Source organism: Xyrauchen texanus, chromosome 42 (genome assembly GCF_025860055.1).
Source record: "Xyrauchen texanus isolate HMW12.3.18 chromosome 42, RBS_HiC_50CHRs, whole genome shotgun sequence".
Taxonomy (NCBI): domain Eukaryota; kingdom Metazoa; phylum Chordata; class Actinopteri; order Cypriniformes; family Catostomidae; genus Xyrauchen; species Xyrauchen texanus.
This window is the reverse complement of record NC_068317.1, coordinates 10,288,282-10,308,486: the sequence shown is the minus strand read 5'-3', so window position 1 is coordinate 10,308,486 and position 20,205 is coordinate 10,288,282. Positions and strand designations below refer to the sequence as shown.

Here is a 20,205-nt window from a genome sequence, read left to right as displayed (position 1 = left end):
GACGAACAAACTAACCTCAAATGAAGAACAACTATTTCAGATTTGGCACCGTTTCTAGGCAACTTATCAAATGTAAGCACATTTATGATGAGTTCAACAATACAGTGTGTGTGTGTGTATATATATATATATATATATATATATATATATATATATATATATATATATATATATATATATATAATGCTACAATATAATGCTACAATATACTGCTACAATATACTGTGTATATACAGTATATATATATATATATATATATATATATATATATATATATATATATATATATATATATATATATATATATATATTAGTTTGTGTACCACATGCTTGTCATTGTTTTAGAAAAGTAAGAATCTCTCAGGGACAGCATTTTAAATTACCATTTTAAAGTACTGTTTTCAATGCTAATTAATTTCTTATCGCCAATCTTTTCATATCAGTATAATCAACGTATTGCAGCTGGCTGATATTGCTCATTTTAATTTTAGCACCCATCTGATTACAGCTACTGTCTCTATTCCCAATGCTCTGGACATAATTAATTTGCCACTAATTGTATGTTTAAAAACGTTCCGAAAAGAGTAAAATATGTGAGGCCACTAAAAGCAAAGTGCTTTTGAACAGAGCCCTCTAACAGTGACACTGAAGACAGATGCCTGTGTGATTAAAGCTTATTAATACCCAACAAATCTCTGATGCAAGCAAGAACTTTGATGGCGGAAAGAAAGGTCCTTATCAAAGCGAGAGGCCAACATCATTTTTTTTTTAACGCTTAGATGAGCAGTTCAGTGGCTGTGAGGAGCTTTCATTTCTGAGCTGACACTTTTGTTACATTCATTGTGTAAGTAGTTATTAACATTTTCTATTCTGCAGCCATCTGAGGATACTGCCACAATGTAATCTCACTGAACAGTACAACACAAGAATGGTAAAAGAATCAGCAGGTTTTAAAATTATTTAATTATTTTCTATGCTCTTATGTATTTTTATTTTATTTTTTAATCCAAACCCTTTTTATGTTCAGGAAATTATAATGCTATAAAGGTTTGGGTGGATATCATTTCAATCACGTTTTATTCTCGCCAAATGCTTATTGAATGGCTAAGAGCAAAAGGCACATCTCCACAGCTGAGCTGCATCTGGCAATTAAAACTGGGCTTTGAAATTGGAGGACAGTGTTGATTTCTACAGCTCCTAATAATACTGTATCGGAGAGTGTGGTTTGATGAAAATCATTCTGCCTAATGGGAGGGCCAGATGCTTTATAGTGCATGTGTGGACTAAATATTCTTAGTTTGTCATTATTATTCACACACCAAGTTTCAATCTGGTCTTCACAAAGGTTATCAAAAGAGATAAATGGGAAAGGGAGTCCAAATTAGCAATGCCAAGGCCATGGGATAAAGGCAAAGTAAATGCTGATAAAATGTTTACCTTGAATGCACTGAGAGTTGCTTTTGATAAAAGTGTAAACAAAATAAAAGCAACAGTAAGAAGTATACATTGGACTGTCCACTCTTCATTCATAAACATGACTCATTATCTTGAAAAAGAAAATGAATGCCTGTAAACTTGTTATACAGCAGAAAATTCAAAGATCAATAGTCTTTTCCTCAAAGCGGTTTTCATAATAAGTTACAGTTTGGATAATTGTTGACTGAAATGTAAAAAGAAAAGAATAAGGGTAATTAATGCAAAATTTGTGCTGCTCAGGGCTGAGTAGTAAATGTTTTGACAGGGCAATCAAAAGCCATCATTAGTTGTCTCCTTTTGACATGCAACGGTATTCATTTCTCCTTTAGAAAGCCTATCACTTCTAATGGAGTCTTGAAATTGCCACTCTGGCTCAAAACCCGGTGGGCAAAAAGAGCCGAGCACATTTAAGGCTGACATTTCAGAAACATAAAACAGAGCATAACATAGCCTAACTAATTTTCTCAGCTGGATATCACTTGGTGGCACATTTTTTTCCTTGGGTGATGCCAAATTCACATTTTATGTAAATAAAAGTGTCTGTTTTGAAAGAAAAAGCCTGCCCTTATCTGTCAACTTTTGACTATTAACCCCGGTGACAGGCACAGGGAGGCTCCTCTTATCTAAATTGAAAAACAGAGTTATTTGAATATTGTAAAGGAGGAAAATGCTATATGTTTCTACCATAGAATCTCACGCATTTGCCCTCTATTCCTTTCGGGAAGAGATAAGACTGCGTTTAGCACACTGTGGACACAGCTTACATGCACAAAGTGATTGAGGCAAATCATTTGAATCCTTTTTTAGAATTTCTGCTCTTTTTAATGGAATCCTTTTCATGGAGAACAAAGTTATGCCACGATGTCCCCCTCTGGCAGGTGCTATTACCTAGACAGGCCTGTCTGGCAGCCTTCATAAACTCATCAGTATATGGTTCTGAATGAATCGTAAAAATAATAATAATAATAATAATTTAAAAAAAACATCGGGTTTAACGGTTGGGATGAGATGCAAAAATGAGTACCAGGACTATGTTAAATGCGAATGTTTAACGTGCATAAGATAGAAACATACATAGGCTTATCAATGTTTAAACGGGAGGACTTTTTTTTGTTGTTGTTGACATTAAAAGTGTAACCAATCAAACTCTACAGTAGTTTGCCGCAAATTGATGTCACTTGGTAGAAGCTAGCCAACTTGACAATATGCACAGGTTAAGTGAAACGCCCTCATCTTCAAAAACCTTGAACCTGAAAATACATAGGTTGAAAAAAAGGACAAAATTAAATAAGGGATCACCTGCAGCAAGAATAAACATGTTTTTTGCCAACCACAGTGTTTGTGCCGCAAAATACAACAAATAGCATGAAACCATTGGAATTCAAGAGACATATGTCATGTTAAAAATTTTATATTTTGTTGTCTAAGCTGTTGAAGGTAAATTAAATCCATTTCAATGCCTGATTGTAAGGACATTTTGGTTTAATTTTGTGCAATACAGAATTTTGATTCTGTGTTGGGTTGCAACTTCATACACAATGCAATATTTAAGTCCTGAAGCCAAACCAGAATCACTGAATCCCTGACTTGAATTCTTTTGGTTGAGTTATTGTTAGTCGTGGGTCAATATTTCATTTGAAATTTGATTATATACCTAATATGCCAAAGAAAGAACAATTCCAGAGCAGGAAATTAAGGAATGGAAATATTTAAAAGTGGATTAATAAATTAAACCATAATATAAATCCCTGCCATGAGCAATCAATGAATCGTAAAAATGAACCAGCACATATTGAGTGTTGTGAAGAAAGATGAAATAAACTGTTTCTAAATGTTTTCAAGTCTGCAAGCAAAAAGATCCCTTTTAAATCCAGGTCCCATTAGAGAAAAATGCCCAGCATGGATGTCTGGAAATTCAGTTGGTCATGGGCTAAATGAAAACTGAAATTTATACACATACTTATTGGATGTTTATTTCCTTTCAAGTCTTGGAGGGAAGACCTGACCTACTTACAACGGGGAGGGATCTCTTCTGCTATTCTAATCTTTAGATCCACATGGGCACTACTGACTTGTTTTCCCACTGACTACAAACTATGAACGAACCTACATTTTTGGGTTATTTGTAATATTCTGGGCCATACATTGTGTGAGACAACTGATGAAATTGGCATTGATATTGTGTCAGATTGTCTTTTATAGTGCTTGTGCAATTATGGTAATAGCAGTGATTACATGAGCTGCCAATTTTCATTGCAAAGTGAAACAGGACATTAAGAAAATGGCACTGGTTAAGCCAAGTAATGACAAAGATCAATTTAGAGTTTTACTTTTAGATACACTTGAGTTATGTTTGCCAGTTTTGGGTGGTTGTCAGGGCTTGCTAGACAGTTAGTAAGGTGTTTTAGGTGTTTTTTAGTGTGTTGCTATGTGCTGTACACTAATGCATTACTAGGTGGTTGCATGGGTCATTGGGGTGGGTTCTCTATGGCCCATGTCACAAGAGCCCACCCCCAAGACTCTATGATCTTCTGATCTCTAGATTTGGCCCCTCTTTCAATGTAGGCCAATGTAGGCATTTTTTCGCATCACGTTCGGTGTGATAGGGCCATTTGAGTAAAAAATATTAAATGAAATGTTTGATAACAGCTTGCAGCCAGACTTACATGTCTCCATGCCCTCGTCTTCTTCTTCAGGGTTGACTATTGTCACAATTGGCTTGTCGTAAGATTTGTCGATGGCTGCCCGGAAGCTCTCGTTGCAGCCCCTCCCCCTGATGATTCTGGGGCGGGGCCTGTGCAAAGGGACATCCCCATTTAGCATCACCTCAGCAACAGCTGTTTGGAGGCTTTCCAAGGAACTAGACTTCTTTAAACCCAATGATGGTCCTACATCTCGCGAGGAGTTGCCTAAGGAAGGACAGAGAGGAAAAACATGTAAGAACAAGAGTCAAAAAAAGATGCTTTCTCTGTTCCAAATCCTAAAGAGCAACCTAAGTACAGGCCGCATTTTAAAGTACCAGGTGCACTCCTGATGTGAAGGATGTTCAGAAAGGTAGTTAGCAAACTTATGATGCCTCCTAAAACATTTTCTAAGGCAGCATATATTTATTCACATAGAAGGCAATCCAAGTATACATTGCAACACTTGAAATAACAAGAAATTGGTACTTTTATTCACCAAAGTGGCATTCAACTGATCACAATGTATAGTCAGGACATTAATAACATGTAAAATTACAATAAATTAAATAAAATTCAGAACTTCTTAAACTACTTCAATGAGTTCTCTTCAAAGTTACTCCATGTGCAGCAATGACAGCATTGCAGATCCTTGACATTCTAGCTGTCAGTTTGTCCAGATACTTGGGTGACATTTCACCCTATGTTTCCTGTAGTACTTGCCATAGATGTGGCTGTCTTGTCAAGCACTTCTCACACACCTTACAGTCTAACTGATCCCACAAATGCTCAATGGGGTTAAGAGCCATCACACTCTTTTCCAATTATCTGTTGTCCAATGTCTGTGTTTCTTTGGCCACTCTATCATCTTCTTTTTTTTCTGTTTCAAAAGTGTATTTTTCCTTGCAATTCTTCCCATAAAGCCTGCGCTCCTGAGACTTCTCTTTACTGGTGTACATGAAACTGTGTTGAGTGGGTAGAATTCAATGAAGCTGTCAGCTGAGGACATGTGAGGTGTCTATTTCTCAAACTAGAGACTCTGATGTACTTATCCTCTTGTTTAGTTGTACATCTGGCCTTCCACATCTCTTTCTGTCCTTGTTAGAGACAGTTGTCCTTTTGAAGACTGTAGTGTACAACCTTTGTATGTAATCTTCAGTCTTTTGGCAATTTAAAGCATTGTATAGCCTTCATTCCTCAAAACAATGAATGACTGATGAGTTTCTAGAGAAACATGTTTATTTTTTGTCATTTTAGACCAAATATTGACCTTAAGACATGCCAGTTTATTGCATACTGTGGCAACTCAAAAACAACAGTTAAGCAAAGTTAAGCTTAATTTAACAAACTAAATAGCTTTCAACTGTGTTTGATACAATGGCAAGTGATTTTTTTTTAGTACCAATTTAGCAATTTAGCATAATTACTCAAGGATAAGGTGTTGTAGTGATGGCTGATGGAAATTGGGCCTGTCTAGGTTTGATAAAAAAAAAAATAGTAATGGTGCTGTTTTTTTACATCAGTATTGTCCTGACTATATTTTGTAATCAGTTGAATGCACTTTGGTGAATTAAAGTACCAATTTCCTTCCGAAACAGCAAAATCTGTACATTATTCCAAACTTTTGTCTGCCAGTGTATGTGTGCTCCGTATTTTTAGATTTATAAGAATAACATGTTATCTTAGCAACATGCTGACTTCAAACTAGGCTGAAATCCATTGAGTTGTCACATGTGTGGAGTGCCGATAGTTCTTTCGAACATAAATCGTATTGATAAAAATAGTTTAGTGTGATTAAAATGTACTATTTCATCAAATATTTGTGTGTTCTATGTATTTTTATGCTGATTAGAATATCACACTGTTAGCTTGGCAACATGCTAAATATTTTGAAATCAGGCTGCTTACTAGCTTCAGGAACAGAGCTGTTTTCTTATAGTTTTCAATAAATCCCTCCTTTCCTAATTCATTTCTGTAATTTACATCCCTTGCTGAAGACAAAATGTGCACATTGAAGTTGTGTTTATCTGCAGATGAAGGGTGAAGAAGCGTGCTAAAAAAATATAGAAAATAAATGCCTCCACTGGAAGCAAAATAAGGTTTCAGGCACATTATCCATCTAAAGAGGGGTAAAAACATAACATTTTTAACTCTTGACATTTATTGCGTCTTTTTCCTAAAGTGTATGTGCATGTAAGAGTTTTACATTTATAGGCTGAGAGAGAGAGAGAGAGAGAGAGAGAGAGAGAGAGAGAGAGCACAACTGCTCTCTGTAGTTTAAGGAACTGATGGATGGCCCAAATATGAGGCCCATTATCTTAGGTGTGTGGTTGTGGGATGAGGTGGAGAGGAGGATATGGAATACAAGAGAGAGGAAGAGCAAAAGCATGTAGACTAAACACGTGGGACTCTGCCCATTCAGATCCAACAGCGAGTTCTGCCTGAAACTCCCTGAACACGACTGCTTAATGACCTTTTCATGCCTCTAATCCACTTGTTCCTTGTTAAGGGTTCCTCACAAAGACAAAGTAGGCACACACTTCAAACAACTGCCAGCACAGAAACATCATTAATCCTGCTTATGAAGTCCTGTGGAGGAAGAATCTGGAAAACAATGCAATAAGAGAAAATGGGTGCTTGGCTCTGTGCAAGGCCGTAACCATGTCTTGAGCATTGGGGGGATAAAACCATTTTAGGGGTTTGAGGTCACAAATATAATTGTCCTCTTTTGTCCTTTAGAATAGTAAAGGCTCTGAATGCAATAATTTTCTGAATAAACACTTTAAATGCAAAAAAGGCCCAACACTGTATATTTTTTGGTTTTAAAGGATACACGTTTTTTCACACAGAAGTTCACACAGTACAAGACTACCACTGTGTCTACATTGTTAGCAATTTGCCAGTTTTAGTCCTCTTTTCTTTCTTTTTTGTGCTGTATCAAAGAAAAGACTAATATAATTAGAATTTCTTTTCATCACTGATGTATCTGTGTCAGCTTGCAAGCAAAAAGAAAATACACAAACTTATTTACTGCCCTCAAGTTGCCGTCATAATGTTTTTTTTTTCCCCAGTAGAATCTAAACACAGTCTTTTCTTCAAGAACCCCAACGCTAATCTTTTCGAACTAAGGGATCTCAAGATGTGCTCTAAGTATTTAACTTGACACAGTGACCAAAACATTTTATGTTTATGACGTAACGCACCCGAGACACTACACAAGCATGTCTGACGCAGGTGTACATTGACGGGTCCTTAAACAAGCCCTCATAATAAATCTCCAACTGATTGACAAATTCACTTGTGAAATGGATTGCTGTGAACTGTGTGCCAATGATTGACTTATGATCAATAATATGGTAGTAAACAATACATTGTATTCTAAAGCCGCTTTTTGTATTATTATCAATGATTAACTCTTCTGCCACAAGAATGTAATGCATTTTAATTATATGAATATGTTTTTATTTTATTTATATATTTATATTATATATATATATATATATATATATATATATATATATATATATATATATATATATATATATATTCTAAATACATTTATCTAATTTTAAGGGCTTTTATAGATATTTCTACCAGAAAACATGACAAAAACTTGTATTAACATTTTGCCTTGTGGATTGGGCAAACGCATATGCAACAGACTCTGGAACAGTTGTCAAGCACTAAAAATGGTCAACATCACCTGCATGATTGGGATAAAATAGTCTAATACCTCAAACAATAAACCTCGATAAATGCTATTACTGTAAGTGTGACTGCCTCTTTACACACACGTGCTCACACTATAGGTTTACTGATGTATGTTGCCACTTTGTGGGATATACTGTAAAACATCTCAGATGATGCATTAATATGGGTCCAGCTGTGTGGGTCTCATTTAAATGTATGGCACAATAGGTCGGCATGTGCACATTCTCACAAGGGTGGACTGGCCATCCGCAAAATGGGGCCGAACAGGCCGCAATAAGCTGAAACGGCATAAAACGGTGCCGTGGTATGCCGTAGGGAGCCATGATATGTAGAAAAGGACCATTTCTTACCTGCATTATGTTAAAGAGCTTCACAAAAAATATTGATGGAAAATGTCTTGGCTATGAAACTAAAAACACAGCCCTCACAACCTGTGTTTGCATTTAACATAGCTCCCGCTTGGATAGCTATAATAATTTTTCCGATGGCTGCTGTTCTTTGTTTAGATATGGCTAGTGAGGCGAGACTTACATTGGAATGCCATTCTATCAGGGTATGCCTGAGGAAGGATTTCTAGAACAGTGTCCCAGAACCAAACCTGCTAAAAAATAGCTTAGAGCAGCCTAGAATGGTGTGCTTGTCTTAGCTGGTTTAAGATAGTTTAGCTCATATCCTAGCCTGGCTATTCTGATCTTCATTGGGCCAGCTGAAAAATCCCAAGAAAAACACTAAAATCAGCCAAAAGACTACCTTAAACCAACTGGTTTGCTGGTCTTAGCTGTTCTACCTGGTCAGCCAGTCAAACCAAGCTGCTCTGTATTGGGTCTAGTAAGTGTCCAAGACTGACAGCTGAAAAGTACCCAAAACCCCTCTAAAACTAACCAAAAACCAGGATGACCAGGCTGTGAGACCAACTCAGCCATGTAAGGTGATGTCATTTGGCAACTATTCTGATTTTACATACAATTTGTTTGAAAATACAGAGATTAAGAGAACTTGCATGCATTTTCCATTGAGCTATGCAAATTCAAGTTCTCAAGCATTTCTTGGAATTCAGGTTTGCAGCCTCAATAGACCTCAACAAATGGGATTCTAGATTTGTGCAAAGCGCAGTCACGCATATGGTGGCATTCTGTGTAAGCATAGCTGTCTCTCAATCTCGCTCTTTCTCGTTCTTCCTTTCAAATGATGAATTAAGGTATACTTGGTATACTTGGTAGTTTGGTTCCTCTCCTGCAAACATCTTCCCTCCATCTATGCTGAGATTGCTGAGTTGCTTTCAGAGCACTAAATGGAGCATGCTCAGTGGCCACAGAGCTCACAGCCGAATCTTGGGAGGGAAGATATGAAGCAAAACAAAGATTAGCTAAACAAAATAAATCCCCTACAGTGAGAAAACAATTAGAAATCTATTACCTCCTCTTGAAAGACGAAGAGCAATTTTGAAATGTCAGTAAGTACATGGGAAAGGGAAACCAATGAGAACAAGGGTTTGGAAATTATTACAGGTGGTCTGAGACTTATAAATTGTGGTTGGAAGTGTAAACAAGTGGGATGGGATAGTGCCAGGCCTTTAGCTTAATACAAACGCCACAGTTTTCATTCTTTCGCAACTGGTAGCAGCTTCTGAGGCCGTAGTCCCTTTAGAGCTATCTTGATACTTTAACCAAGCAAACCTGCACAGCGGAGGACACAGATTAGCCTCACCAGCATCAAACCTGTTACTGAGGCTATCTTCCAGAACAAATCACTCCACAACACAAAACTGGCAAGTGGCTTTCTAAATGTCCAATGAATCTTCTATTTACAGGAACAAGTTAAGCTACTGCAAACACAGGTGGTTTGCTAGGCGTGAAGATGACCCATGATCTTGACCTTGAGTTGGATGTATTCCCGGTCTTTCAGACCTGTTGCAGGATTATATCTAGATCTACCCTCCAACTGTGCTAGTCTGACACGAGTGGCTTTTGCTGCTATTAAGGTTAGGGTTTGGAGCAGGGTTAAGGTTGGGGTTAGGTTTGGGGTATGTTTAAGGTTGGGTAGGTTAGAGTTAGGGTTATGTGTAATGTTTCTGGGGGACTCAAAATAAACACAATAAACACTAAGTATTATTGTCGCATGTAATATATTTATTGTATTTTCATTTTTTTGGCAGATTGTGGGTTATCATCTAGACACCATCACAGGTCTGTTTGTCACATGACAGGACAATTCAAATCTAGTCCTGGAAAGCCATCATCCTGAAGAATTTAGTTCTAAACCTGCTTTTATACACCTACATGTAATATTCAAGTATCTGGAAGGCTTTGACTAGTTTGTTTAGCTTTGATTAAAGTTGAAATACAACTCTGAAGGATTGTGGCCCTCCAGGAGTGGATTTGAATAGCCCTTGTTTAGTCTTTTAACCTTTTCACATGTAAGTTTTCTCTTGTACTGACTGAGTTTTTTAATGCATGCTGTAATTAAACTAAATCTTACCTTACACTTCACAGCAGATGCACTGGAAGACAGATTATATCACAACGGGTGCACTGAAATTGAGATTATATATTATCAAACATATAATATGGTTTTTAGATGTTTATAATGATTGATTATGATAGATAAGATGCGATCAGCGAATACGCTTGCCAGCTATGTGTGACGCCATATTTTCGTTGCAATGCAAGATGGGATTCTGAGTTTGTATCGTCGTAGAAGCATACAAAAGGAGGAGCATAGAAGGTTCTAAAAACCTAGCATTTCCACTCTCCCAGCCCCGGAAGTGGTTGTGATGGACTTAATGCGAGAAGACTCCAGTGGACTGACTACTTTGTATATTCTTTGACTTCAGAAAACTTGGCTGCAGCGCTGCATCAAAACAGTGCGCTCTGATGGTAACGTCTTTATACTTTTATTTAGTGATTGTTTGAAAGTTAACACGTATAAATAAAGATATTGTGATGTTGAAAAGACTATTTTATGGTTCATTATGACAACTGCTTCAGTCATTATGACATCAGATTTTGCTGGTAAGCAGCAACATGAATGCAGATCACATCGGTTTGATCTTACGTGCCTGCGCTCAGCCTGATCATACATGTGAAAGGGTTAAATCAGTGGTTCTCAATCCTGGTCCTTGAGTACTATAACACTGCACATTTTGTATGTCACTTTTATCTGATACACTCACTTCTTGGAGCCTCTATATGGACCCTTTTCCCAGACTGTGTTGACATGTTTCTGCCTTATATAGCAGCGTACGTCCTTAAAAATGTACATTAAATTTTTTTATTTTATTTTGTATAATATAATAGCCTGGGATAAATCAAATGCTTTCTTTCTTTCTACTAAGCTGTTGGAACAAATGGCAATGCAAAAATTGTATTTATGTAAATACGCTGTGATCTCCCATTCACTGCTATAAAACACTGAAATGTGAAAAGTGTCCATTAATGAGCTGATAAGTTGAATCAGTGTTAAATAATGGAGACCAAAATGTGCAGTGCTAAAAATTTATCAGATACGAATGTAACTTTCATACTCTGAGAGAGAAAGAGACGTTGTGTAATGATGCAATTGGGACTATGTCAGTGGTCTCATATGGTCTGACGCCTGTATACAATCATGCCAATTTATTGGCAGATGGCGCTTAAGCGACACCCAAAGGGTGTCACGTCACAGACTCTATATAGGTGAGCGCTTGGTGCCATCTCGCCAGATTTTCTGTAAAAGGCACAAGCCTATGCAGAAACTAGAGAGTATGGCCAGCAATGCATGTCATGTTCCCTGTCAAGGAACCAATGTTACATTCGTAACTGAGACATTTCCTTTGAAACATCGGTATTGAGTAATGACGCTATTGGGACAAAATACCATCATGCCATGTGAACAGTAGCTTCCAACTCTCTAAGCCTGTGTGGCAAGCTTACAGTGGCACACAAGCAAGCTAAAGAAATATAAATCTCTAAACTGATCCAACAGATAGAAATTGGGAAGCAGGAGACAAACTCTCATCAACATAAAAAATCGAACAAAAGAATGCAGAAAGGAAAATCCTGCCGCCATTCATATGTCTTCCAAGGACTCACCTCTAGCCAATGCCCATGAGGATACCATGCTCATCGTATAATGAGCTCGAATACCCAGAGGCAAAGGCAAACCATGTGCCACATAAGCACTCGATAATGCATCCACAATCCAATGAGACATTATCTGCTTGGACCCCGAAACACCCCGGTTGCCACCACCAAAGCACACAAACAACTGTCTGTTGTCGAACCTTGAACCTCGACTTCACAAATCAGTTGTCTGACTATGAGTGCCGGTATGAGTAGGATGAGGGACAATCCTGAGTTCTGAATTGGCTGCAATGCACTAAATTACCATAATGGAAGCCAAGACAGAAAGATCAATTTCTGTCTTCATTCATGTTGATAAAGAACTTGATCCAACGAGTTGCTTGTATCCAATGAAGTACAAGAAAAGACCATCTCTTTCTACATCACTTGAAGCATTTCTATTTTCTAAACAAGCACTTTGTATCTGTGGAGATGGATGGGGTCTTAGCCCCTGTTCATTAATAATAGAAATGAAATAAGAAATAATCCAGTAAGCCTGCCACGCATACAACATAATATTGTTTTCCATATGCCATAGAAGCCTTTTTAATCAACATGCTCCAAATGCCATGCAAACATGCAGATTTCAAAGCTTACACACAAATCTGCTACACTGAAGTGGAGGCGCTCACAGCATACCAAACACAAAGGGATTGAGCAGACAAAGCCTAGGCAGACAGCGCAGTTCAAGGAAGCACAAATGACATCTGCATCACTCTGAATCTTGGAATAATCATACCGCCTGAGCCTGTACGGTATTCAGCGTCAAGGCATTGTTTCTGCTCGGCCCAAAACTCGTCAAGGGACGAAAAGCTCACGATTGTGCTTTCGCTGTTTTGTTTTTTCAGGCCGGATTTTCACATGCAGCTCTCTAAGGATCAAACCTCTCTATAATTCTTATCACATCAAATGCAAGCTCTATTTAGTCATATTCTCACAATTTTTTTTTCCTTTAATATTTTCTCAACTAGGTGTAATGTAAAATATCTAGAAAGAAAGAGACACAAAAAAAGTACTGTTGTGTCACCATGGAACCATTATGTATCAGGTGATTATACTAGTATTTTCCATGACGGTACCATGATTCTGAAAAATTACCTTATTCATATACCATTGTATTTGTATGGTTTCCAAATTATTTCAAATAATGCCCTGGTATTACCTTGGTGCATCATGTCCAAAACACATTGCAGTAACCATGAAACATTACAATGATACCATGTCCAGTAGGCACTTGATTAATGCCATGGCACATAATTATTTCTTTAGTGTTCTAACATGGTATTTACATGGTTCTCTAACTAATTCTCTTCAAATAAAACCATGGTACATCATGTATAAAAAAAATAAAAAATACATGGTTTTATTGGTATATTTATGATTGGCACTATGATTAATGCCATGACACTGAATGGTTATTTTATTCATATAACACGCTAGTTACATAGTATTCTTCAAAATAATACTCTTCAAATTATACCATGATAGAGCATACATAAAAAACATGGCATTAGCATGGTACCATGCCCCCATACATTCTGTCCCACATTACTGAATATCACCTTATTCATAGAGCATGGTATTTTGCAGTGACGTGCGGTGATGTCTTAAAGAGGCTAGGCACTGAGTTATGAAAGCTTATTGTTTAAGCTAATAATACGAAATAACAGTGAACGTTACGCACAAGCGCGGCATATCAAGAAATGTATGTATTTTATATATGTGTTATAATATATACGATTTTGTTAATATATCTTCATTAGATATTATTACACAAAATTCAGTAGTCAAAACACAGAACATATAACAGAACATAAGTTGTTTATTTTTTACAACATTATGTGCTTATTTTTTTATGTGCAATCTTCATCTTTATAACAGAAGATACAATACAACAATACTTTACCTTTTCATTGTGGTAGGTTATATACAGCTTCCTTTGCTCGTCAAGTGCAAGGTCGATCCGAGATTTTCCAAAGGTTTTCAGTGTAATTTGACACTGGATGTGAGCTGACGACGGATGTGAGCTGATGCTTGGTTAAAGCTGCAGGCAGGTTATTCAAATCACAATATCCCGCTGAAGTCCAAACAGTCTGACTGGTTGAAAAAAGCAGGCAGGGATAGCAGTACAGCCGCTGATTGTTAGCACAGCCACATAGCCAATCTTTTCTTACATACCAATCAGTTTGAAATGATCGGATAATTTTTGGGCCCTTTTGCTGTACTAGTCCATCTAAGGCTGGCGTAGACCTCCCTCTTGCAATTAACTCATATTTGGAATTAAAATCGAGCTTGGAAGTTGGAAAAAATTCTTAATTCCGTGATTACGGCCGGTGCTGTCATTTTGATTTTGAATTTGGCGGGGATTAGGCATGTACGCTAGCTGTGGTGTAATGACGTTAGCTACGTAAATGTCCAGGAATATCTCGATTTTAATTGGTCCATGTCTGATACGTAACGGAGATGATTACGGGCATAACATATTTACGTCAAAAGGCACAGCAGATTTGTGCTTTTTGCCGTACATGTTAAAGAATACAGGATCGAAGTGCGCATGCGCAACATGGGTTTTCCGCGTGTCGTCTGCAATGAATGCACCGTAAAAGCACTGCTTATTCTACCATTTGTTTTTAGTTGATTATGCGTAACTGCTACATTTGTCATCATAACGTCTAAACAATTGGAATAACACACATATTGCATATAGAAATCACAAGAATAAAAAGTAAAAATATAAATACAAGTTTATTATTTAATAAACATTTTATTTTTGAATTTTGTCAGGGTAGGCAGTGCCTAGTTTGCCTACCCAGACCGCACGTCAGTGGTATTTTGTATAGTACTCCGAGGTACTTAAAAAATACCAAGGCATTACCAAGGTACCATATCCAAAGCAAAAATTAGTAATGAAATGGAACTTTTTGTAATTTGAGAGCGATTGATATGAAATATGAGAAAAAGAGAGAGACAGAGACAACAAAAGTTAAGACCTATCTCAGGGTTGGGGAGTAACGGAATACATGTAATGGGATTACGTATTTAAAATACAAAATATAAGTAATTGTATTCCACTACAGTTACAATTGAAATAATTTGTAATTAGAATACAGTTACATTCTAAAAGTATTTTGATTACTGAAGAGATTCCTTTGCATTTTATTGTCATTTGTTTCATTTAATATTTAGTCCTTTTAGATGAAAACATTTATACACATAAATGATGCGATTCAAAGTGCATTTGAACAGCGGTGAAACACTTTCTTATGATGTTACATTCATACGAGCAGACAGAGAAGTAAGTTTGAAGTAAGTTTGGAGCAGAAGAAATAGAAATAAACCTTGTGTAAATTGTTAGCTTTACGCTAAGATAAAATGCCTTTTCTAGCCATTTTACATGCACATGCTATCAGGCATAATCATATTTTTATCAAGAAAATTCATGTTGGATCATAATTTCTTTTTTTCTATTAAAATTGTTTGAGTATTCTTGATAATAATATTTTTATTGTTTTTGATAAAAAATATCTAAAAATGCTTAAAACTAGATCAATTAGATTTATTTTGTTTTTGAAACAAAGTTGCATAAGATATTCAGGTTTTTCAGAGAATGGATTTTAAACATGTATTTTGTCTTACTGTACTGGCAGAGTTTTTATAGTCAAAACAAGTGCTGAAGAAGTAATCCAAAGTATGTATAATATGTTACAGTGATCTAACCGTAATAATGAAGTAACCATAGTAATCTAATGGAATACGTTACAAATTACTTTTTACAGCATGTAATCTGTAGTGAAATACATTTCAAAAGTCTACTGTATATTCAAGTATCCCATAAAGTGCCTGCATCTCATTAATTATCAAGCCCACAAAGGCACCTCAAGCACTTCAGTGGTTAAGAGTGATTACCATTAAATGCTAAAAGAAAGCATCATTTATGTTATGAATAACCTGAGATGGTTAATTCAGATTCAGTGGCCGCAGTATTGTTAAAATGGCCAAGCAATAATCATGTGACTGATCCTCAAGGTAAAACAGGCCACTATTTGCGTTGAAAGCCCAATCCATCGTTTGTAATTTATTCTGCTATCTGCAAACATTATGCAGCAAGTTAAAAGGGTGATTAGGCTTAAAATAGCTTCTAAGCGGCCAAGGAGGTTTCATCCTGGAGTGTCCAGGAAGTTTGAAGGAGTCTTAGGGTTACCAACCTCCATTCCTGCCTGTCCTGCATCATTAGTGGACCAAAGAATGTCCAGGTTGTCTCTTGCTTCTTTACATCTGTCCTAATTAACTTCTAATAATAGCCAATCAGTCTTAGCAGTCTAATCTGTCCCATTGGCATAATGATATCAGGGATGGTCAAAATCTGCTGAGTCAACATCCTGAAACTGTCAGGCCATAATCATTTACCATCCCTTACAGACATGGAACTGGAAAAGTTGTAGAGCAAAGATATGTGACGTTGGGTTGCTTTGGGACTCGTTATGTTAACTGCACTCAACCACAAGGGTATTCAAGTTTATCAGGTTGTAAGAACATGGGGCAAGGTGGAATTTCCATAGCTGATGTTGTGGCTCTGGTAAATGAATATAAACTAAGCACCCTGACAGTAGTCTATAAAAGTTGAGTGGTTTCAGGTGTAAAATATCTTTGGTTTAACCACAAAATGGAAAAGTTGGGAGTTCTTTAGTCTCACACTAACCATTCACAGTCCATTGACTCTCATGTGAGCAGTCATGCTTTTATACATATGTTTCAAAATTACAATTCATTTCTTCAAGAGTAAAACTTTTTTTAAAGTGCACCTTTAAAGATTTTCAGAGTTTTGTTTGCAGCACTTAGTAACAAGTTATCTAGTTATCCAGTGAGTTATTCTTGGTCAGAATAAGCTGTAAAGTAAGAGTTTATGTCAAAAGTAAGGATGCATGAGTCTGGTAGACAAAGGTTTACAGGACTGGTTTCTCTATGTTCAAACAGAACAGCATGCTCATGCTTTGCTCTTCTTTTCACATCTAGTGCATTCATGCATTCATTTAACTTTGTCTTCCCATGAGTCATCCTCTAATTTCATATGAGAAAAGCATTTTGTCCATTTAAAGTTTCATTTTTTTTATTTGTCTCTCGTATTCTAAAATGTTCTAAAATTTTCTAAAAGCTCCCAGAAAATTAATGAGGAGGGGTTCCAATCATCTCAAATTGTTTACTCTAATAATTTCCCATCACAATCACTTAATTTCTATGACATCTTCAATGCATCATGGGCTGCATTGACCTCCACAGAAGGGCGTTTGTATGAGTTTGCTTGGTAGCAAGAACAGGGGAAGTGTCTAGGTACTTATTTAACAGTGAAATAGCAAAAGCAAGTAAAAAAAAGAAACTTTTGGGCTTCAAAATGAAATGTGCAAGTGTATAGTTTTGATGTTTGATGTTTTGCTATTAATAGTTGGAAAACATTGATGCAGGTCAACATGACATCATAGTTGACCCTACGTTCTTAATTCATGCTCCTAGCTGTATTGTGAACAATTCATTGGTATATATATATCAACCCTTTCCATCCAACCACTTTGTACGAAAAGCTAATTATTTACAAACCAACAATTCCTGATGTCCATCATCAAGTACCACCTCACTTTTTTTTCTGGTTGAATATCCCTGGTTTCAAAATGGGGTTCAAGCAGCATTTCAAGTTGACTTCAACTTTGAAAAGTTTTGACTATTTGACTATTCCCCATAACATGATTTTAAAAATAGAACCTATCGTCTCCACACTCTTATAGTTCTACACACTAAAACATTTGTGCTCCCCTGTGTTGTAACTAGAAGTCTCAGCTTTAGACGTTTCACATTGATGGATTAATTGCAGTAAGCCAAACAGGCCTGTCTGACTTTGAGGGTCTGTATTTCAAATGGAATTTCAGCAATCCTGGAATAATTTCCACCATCATTGATGGTCTTGCACTGGTGATGGATACTTTCTAAAATAAGGTTCCAAAACGTAGTGAACTGCTTTGCTATGCGCAGCCAATAGCAAAGCTACCATCTAAGGTAGCCACTCTACTAAGTACAAAAACGCTTTGTCATAGACACATATTAGGTAAACAAATCTGCAGTTGTAATTAGAAGGAACTATTGCTGTCAATAATTGTCAATAATGAATGCAGCATTTTTTTTTCTTCGCTAGCTTGTTACAATGCATTTAGAGATTGTCTTATCTGTGACGTATTTGGACAAAACACCCGTTGGTCTCCTTTGGGAGAGCAACTATGATGCCTTGAAATGCCGTCTAGGTAGGCAGCTCATAAGGTTTTCCTACAATGTTTATGTGAATGATAAATCAGTCTGCAGAGGACAATCTCACAATTAGAAATACAACAAAACATTTAAAAACTAGCATGCTAAAACACAGAGATCCAGTCCGTTTGTGAGGTTAGTGTGAATGGAATCCATTATTATTGGCCTTACCTTCTGTCCTCTCTTTGTGGGGAGTGAGGTGAAACTCATCAGCTACTGTTAGGAAGGCATAAACAATTGTGATTGGTTAATGTGAGACATTCCACCATTCCCAGACCCATGCAGCAACTCATTGTATTACTGATGTTACGTGACATTTTCAAAGGCCAAACCAAGATGCATGCAAATCACTGTGTGAAAGTGAGACAAGGAGTGAGACAGATAGAGACAGTCAAAATAGCCCATGAGGTGGTGAGAGAGAAAAACATAGAAAGAGAGAGATAAATTGTCATGTGTCTCTCTTCAACATTCAAAAGCACAAGGCAGGTTTTATTGTTAAGGAATTGCTTTGAGCTCCATGCATGAATGTGTAACCAATTACATTTTGTCCCTCTTCGTCTTATCTCACATTGGGGAGAAATCAAAATGTAAAGTTATATTTTTATGCAGAATTTCCCAATGTTGGCTCTCAGATCTGTCTTTAAACTGTTACTGATCAGATTAGTCTCCTAAATGCCTGAGATGAGCAAAAGAATATACTTTGCCTTGAAGTTAAAATGCCATTTAAAGGAAACTGCTCATTGAATAAAGCACAAGAGATTTGGTGGAATTGAAAAGTACTTCTATTGAGTAGAGGGGTTGAAATGGTGCTCGTTTGAAATAGGCAGAAAGGTCAAATCGCATCTCCTATTCTAAAAGGGTTCCACAAAGGATGAGATGGTTATTATCCTGAGATACATGAGATGGAGTATTGCCTTAGTTTAATTGTTTAAACTTTCTATGTTTTTAAAATTTCAGTTTATATTCTTCATCCATCCATCCATCTTCAACCGCTTATCCGAAGTCGGTTCGCGGGGGCAACTGCTCCAGCAGGGGGCCGAAAACTTATCTATCCCGAGCCACATTAACCAGCACTGACTGGGGGACCATGAGGCATTCCCAGGCCAGTGTGGAGATGTAATCTCTCCACCTAATCCTGGGTTTCCCCGAGGCCTCCTCCCAGCTGGACATGCCTGAAACACCTCCCTAGGGAGGCGGCCAGGGGGCATCCTTACCAGATGCCCAAACCACCTCAACTGACTCCTTTCGATGCAAAGGAGCAGCGGCTCTACTCCGACCTCCATGACTGAGCTCCTCACCCTATCTCTAAGGGAGAAGCCCACCACCCTTCTGAGGAAGCCCATTTCGGCCGCTTGTACTCGTGACCTAGTTCTTTCGGTCATGACCCAGCCTTCATGGCCATAGGTGACAGAAATTGACCGGTAGATCGAGAGCTTTGCCTTTCGGCTCAGCTCTATTTTCGTGACAACGGTGCTATAGAGTCAGTGCAATACCGCCCCCGCTGCCCCGATTTTCCGGCCAACCTCCCGCAACATTGTCCCCTCACTCGTGAACAAGACCCCGAGGTACTTGAACTCCTTCACTTGGGGCAATAGCTCCTTTCCCTACCTGGAGTACGCACTCCATTGGTTTCCTGCTGAGAACCATGGCCTCAGATTTAGAGGTGATAATCCTAATCCCAGCTGCTTCACACTCGACTGCCAAGCGATCCAGTGAGAGCTGAAGGTCATGGACCGATGATGACATGAAGACAACATCATCTACAAAAAGCAGCGATGAGATCCCCAGCCCACCGAGCCGCACACCTTCCCCACCCCGACTACGCCTCGATATCCTGTCCATGAATATCACAAACAGGATTGGTGACAAAGCGCAGCCTTGGCGGAGACCAACCCCCACATGGAATGAACTCGACTTTGTGCCGAGGACCCGGACACAGCTCTCGC

At 37.6% G+C, this 20,205-nt stretch overlaps 1 protein-coding gene across 3 annotated transcripts in view; it reads right to left on the bottom strand.

The window, feature by feature from the left end:
* LOC127635303 (partitioning defective 3 homolog) overlaps positions 1 to 20,205 on the bottom strand; it is a 605,753-nt gene that overhangs the window by 165,378 nt on the left and 420,170 nt on the right. For 2 of the 3 annotated variants that reach the window (XM_052115228.1, XM_052115230.1), the window contains exons 17-18: positions 18,431 to 18,475; positions 4,143 to 4,385 (exon numbers count right to left, since the gene is read on the bottom strand). In XM_052115228.1, coding sequence (XP_051971188.1) covers positions 4,143 to 4,385; positions 18,431 to 18,475 — 288 coding nt within the window. The remainder of the gene's footprint in view (positions 1 to 4,142; positions 4,386 to 18,430; positions 18,476 to 20,205) is intronic. The other variant, XM_052115229.1, reaches the window with a different exon arrangement.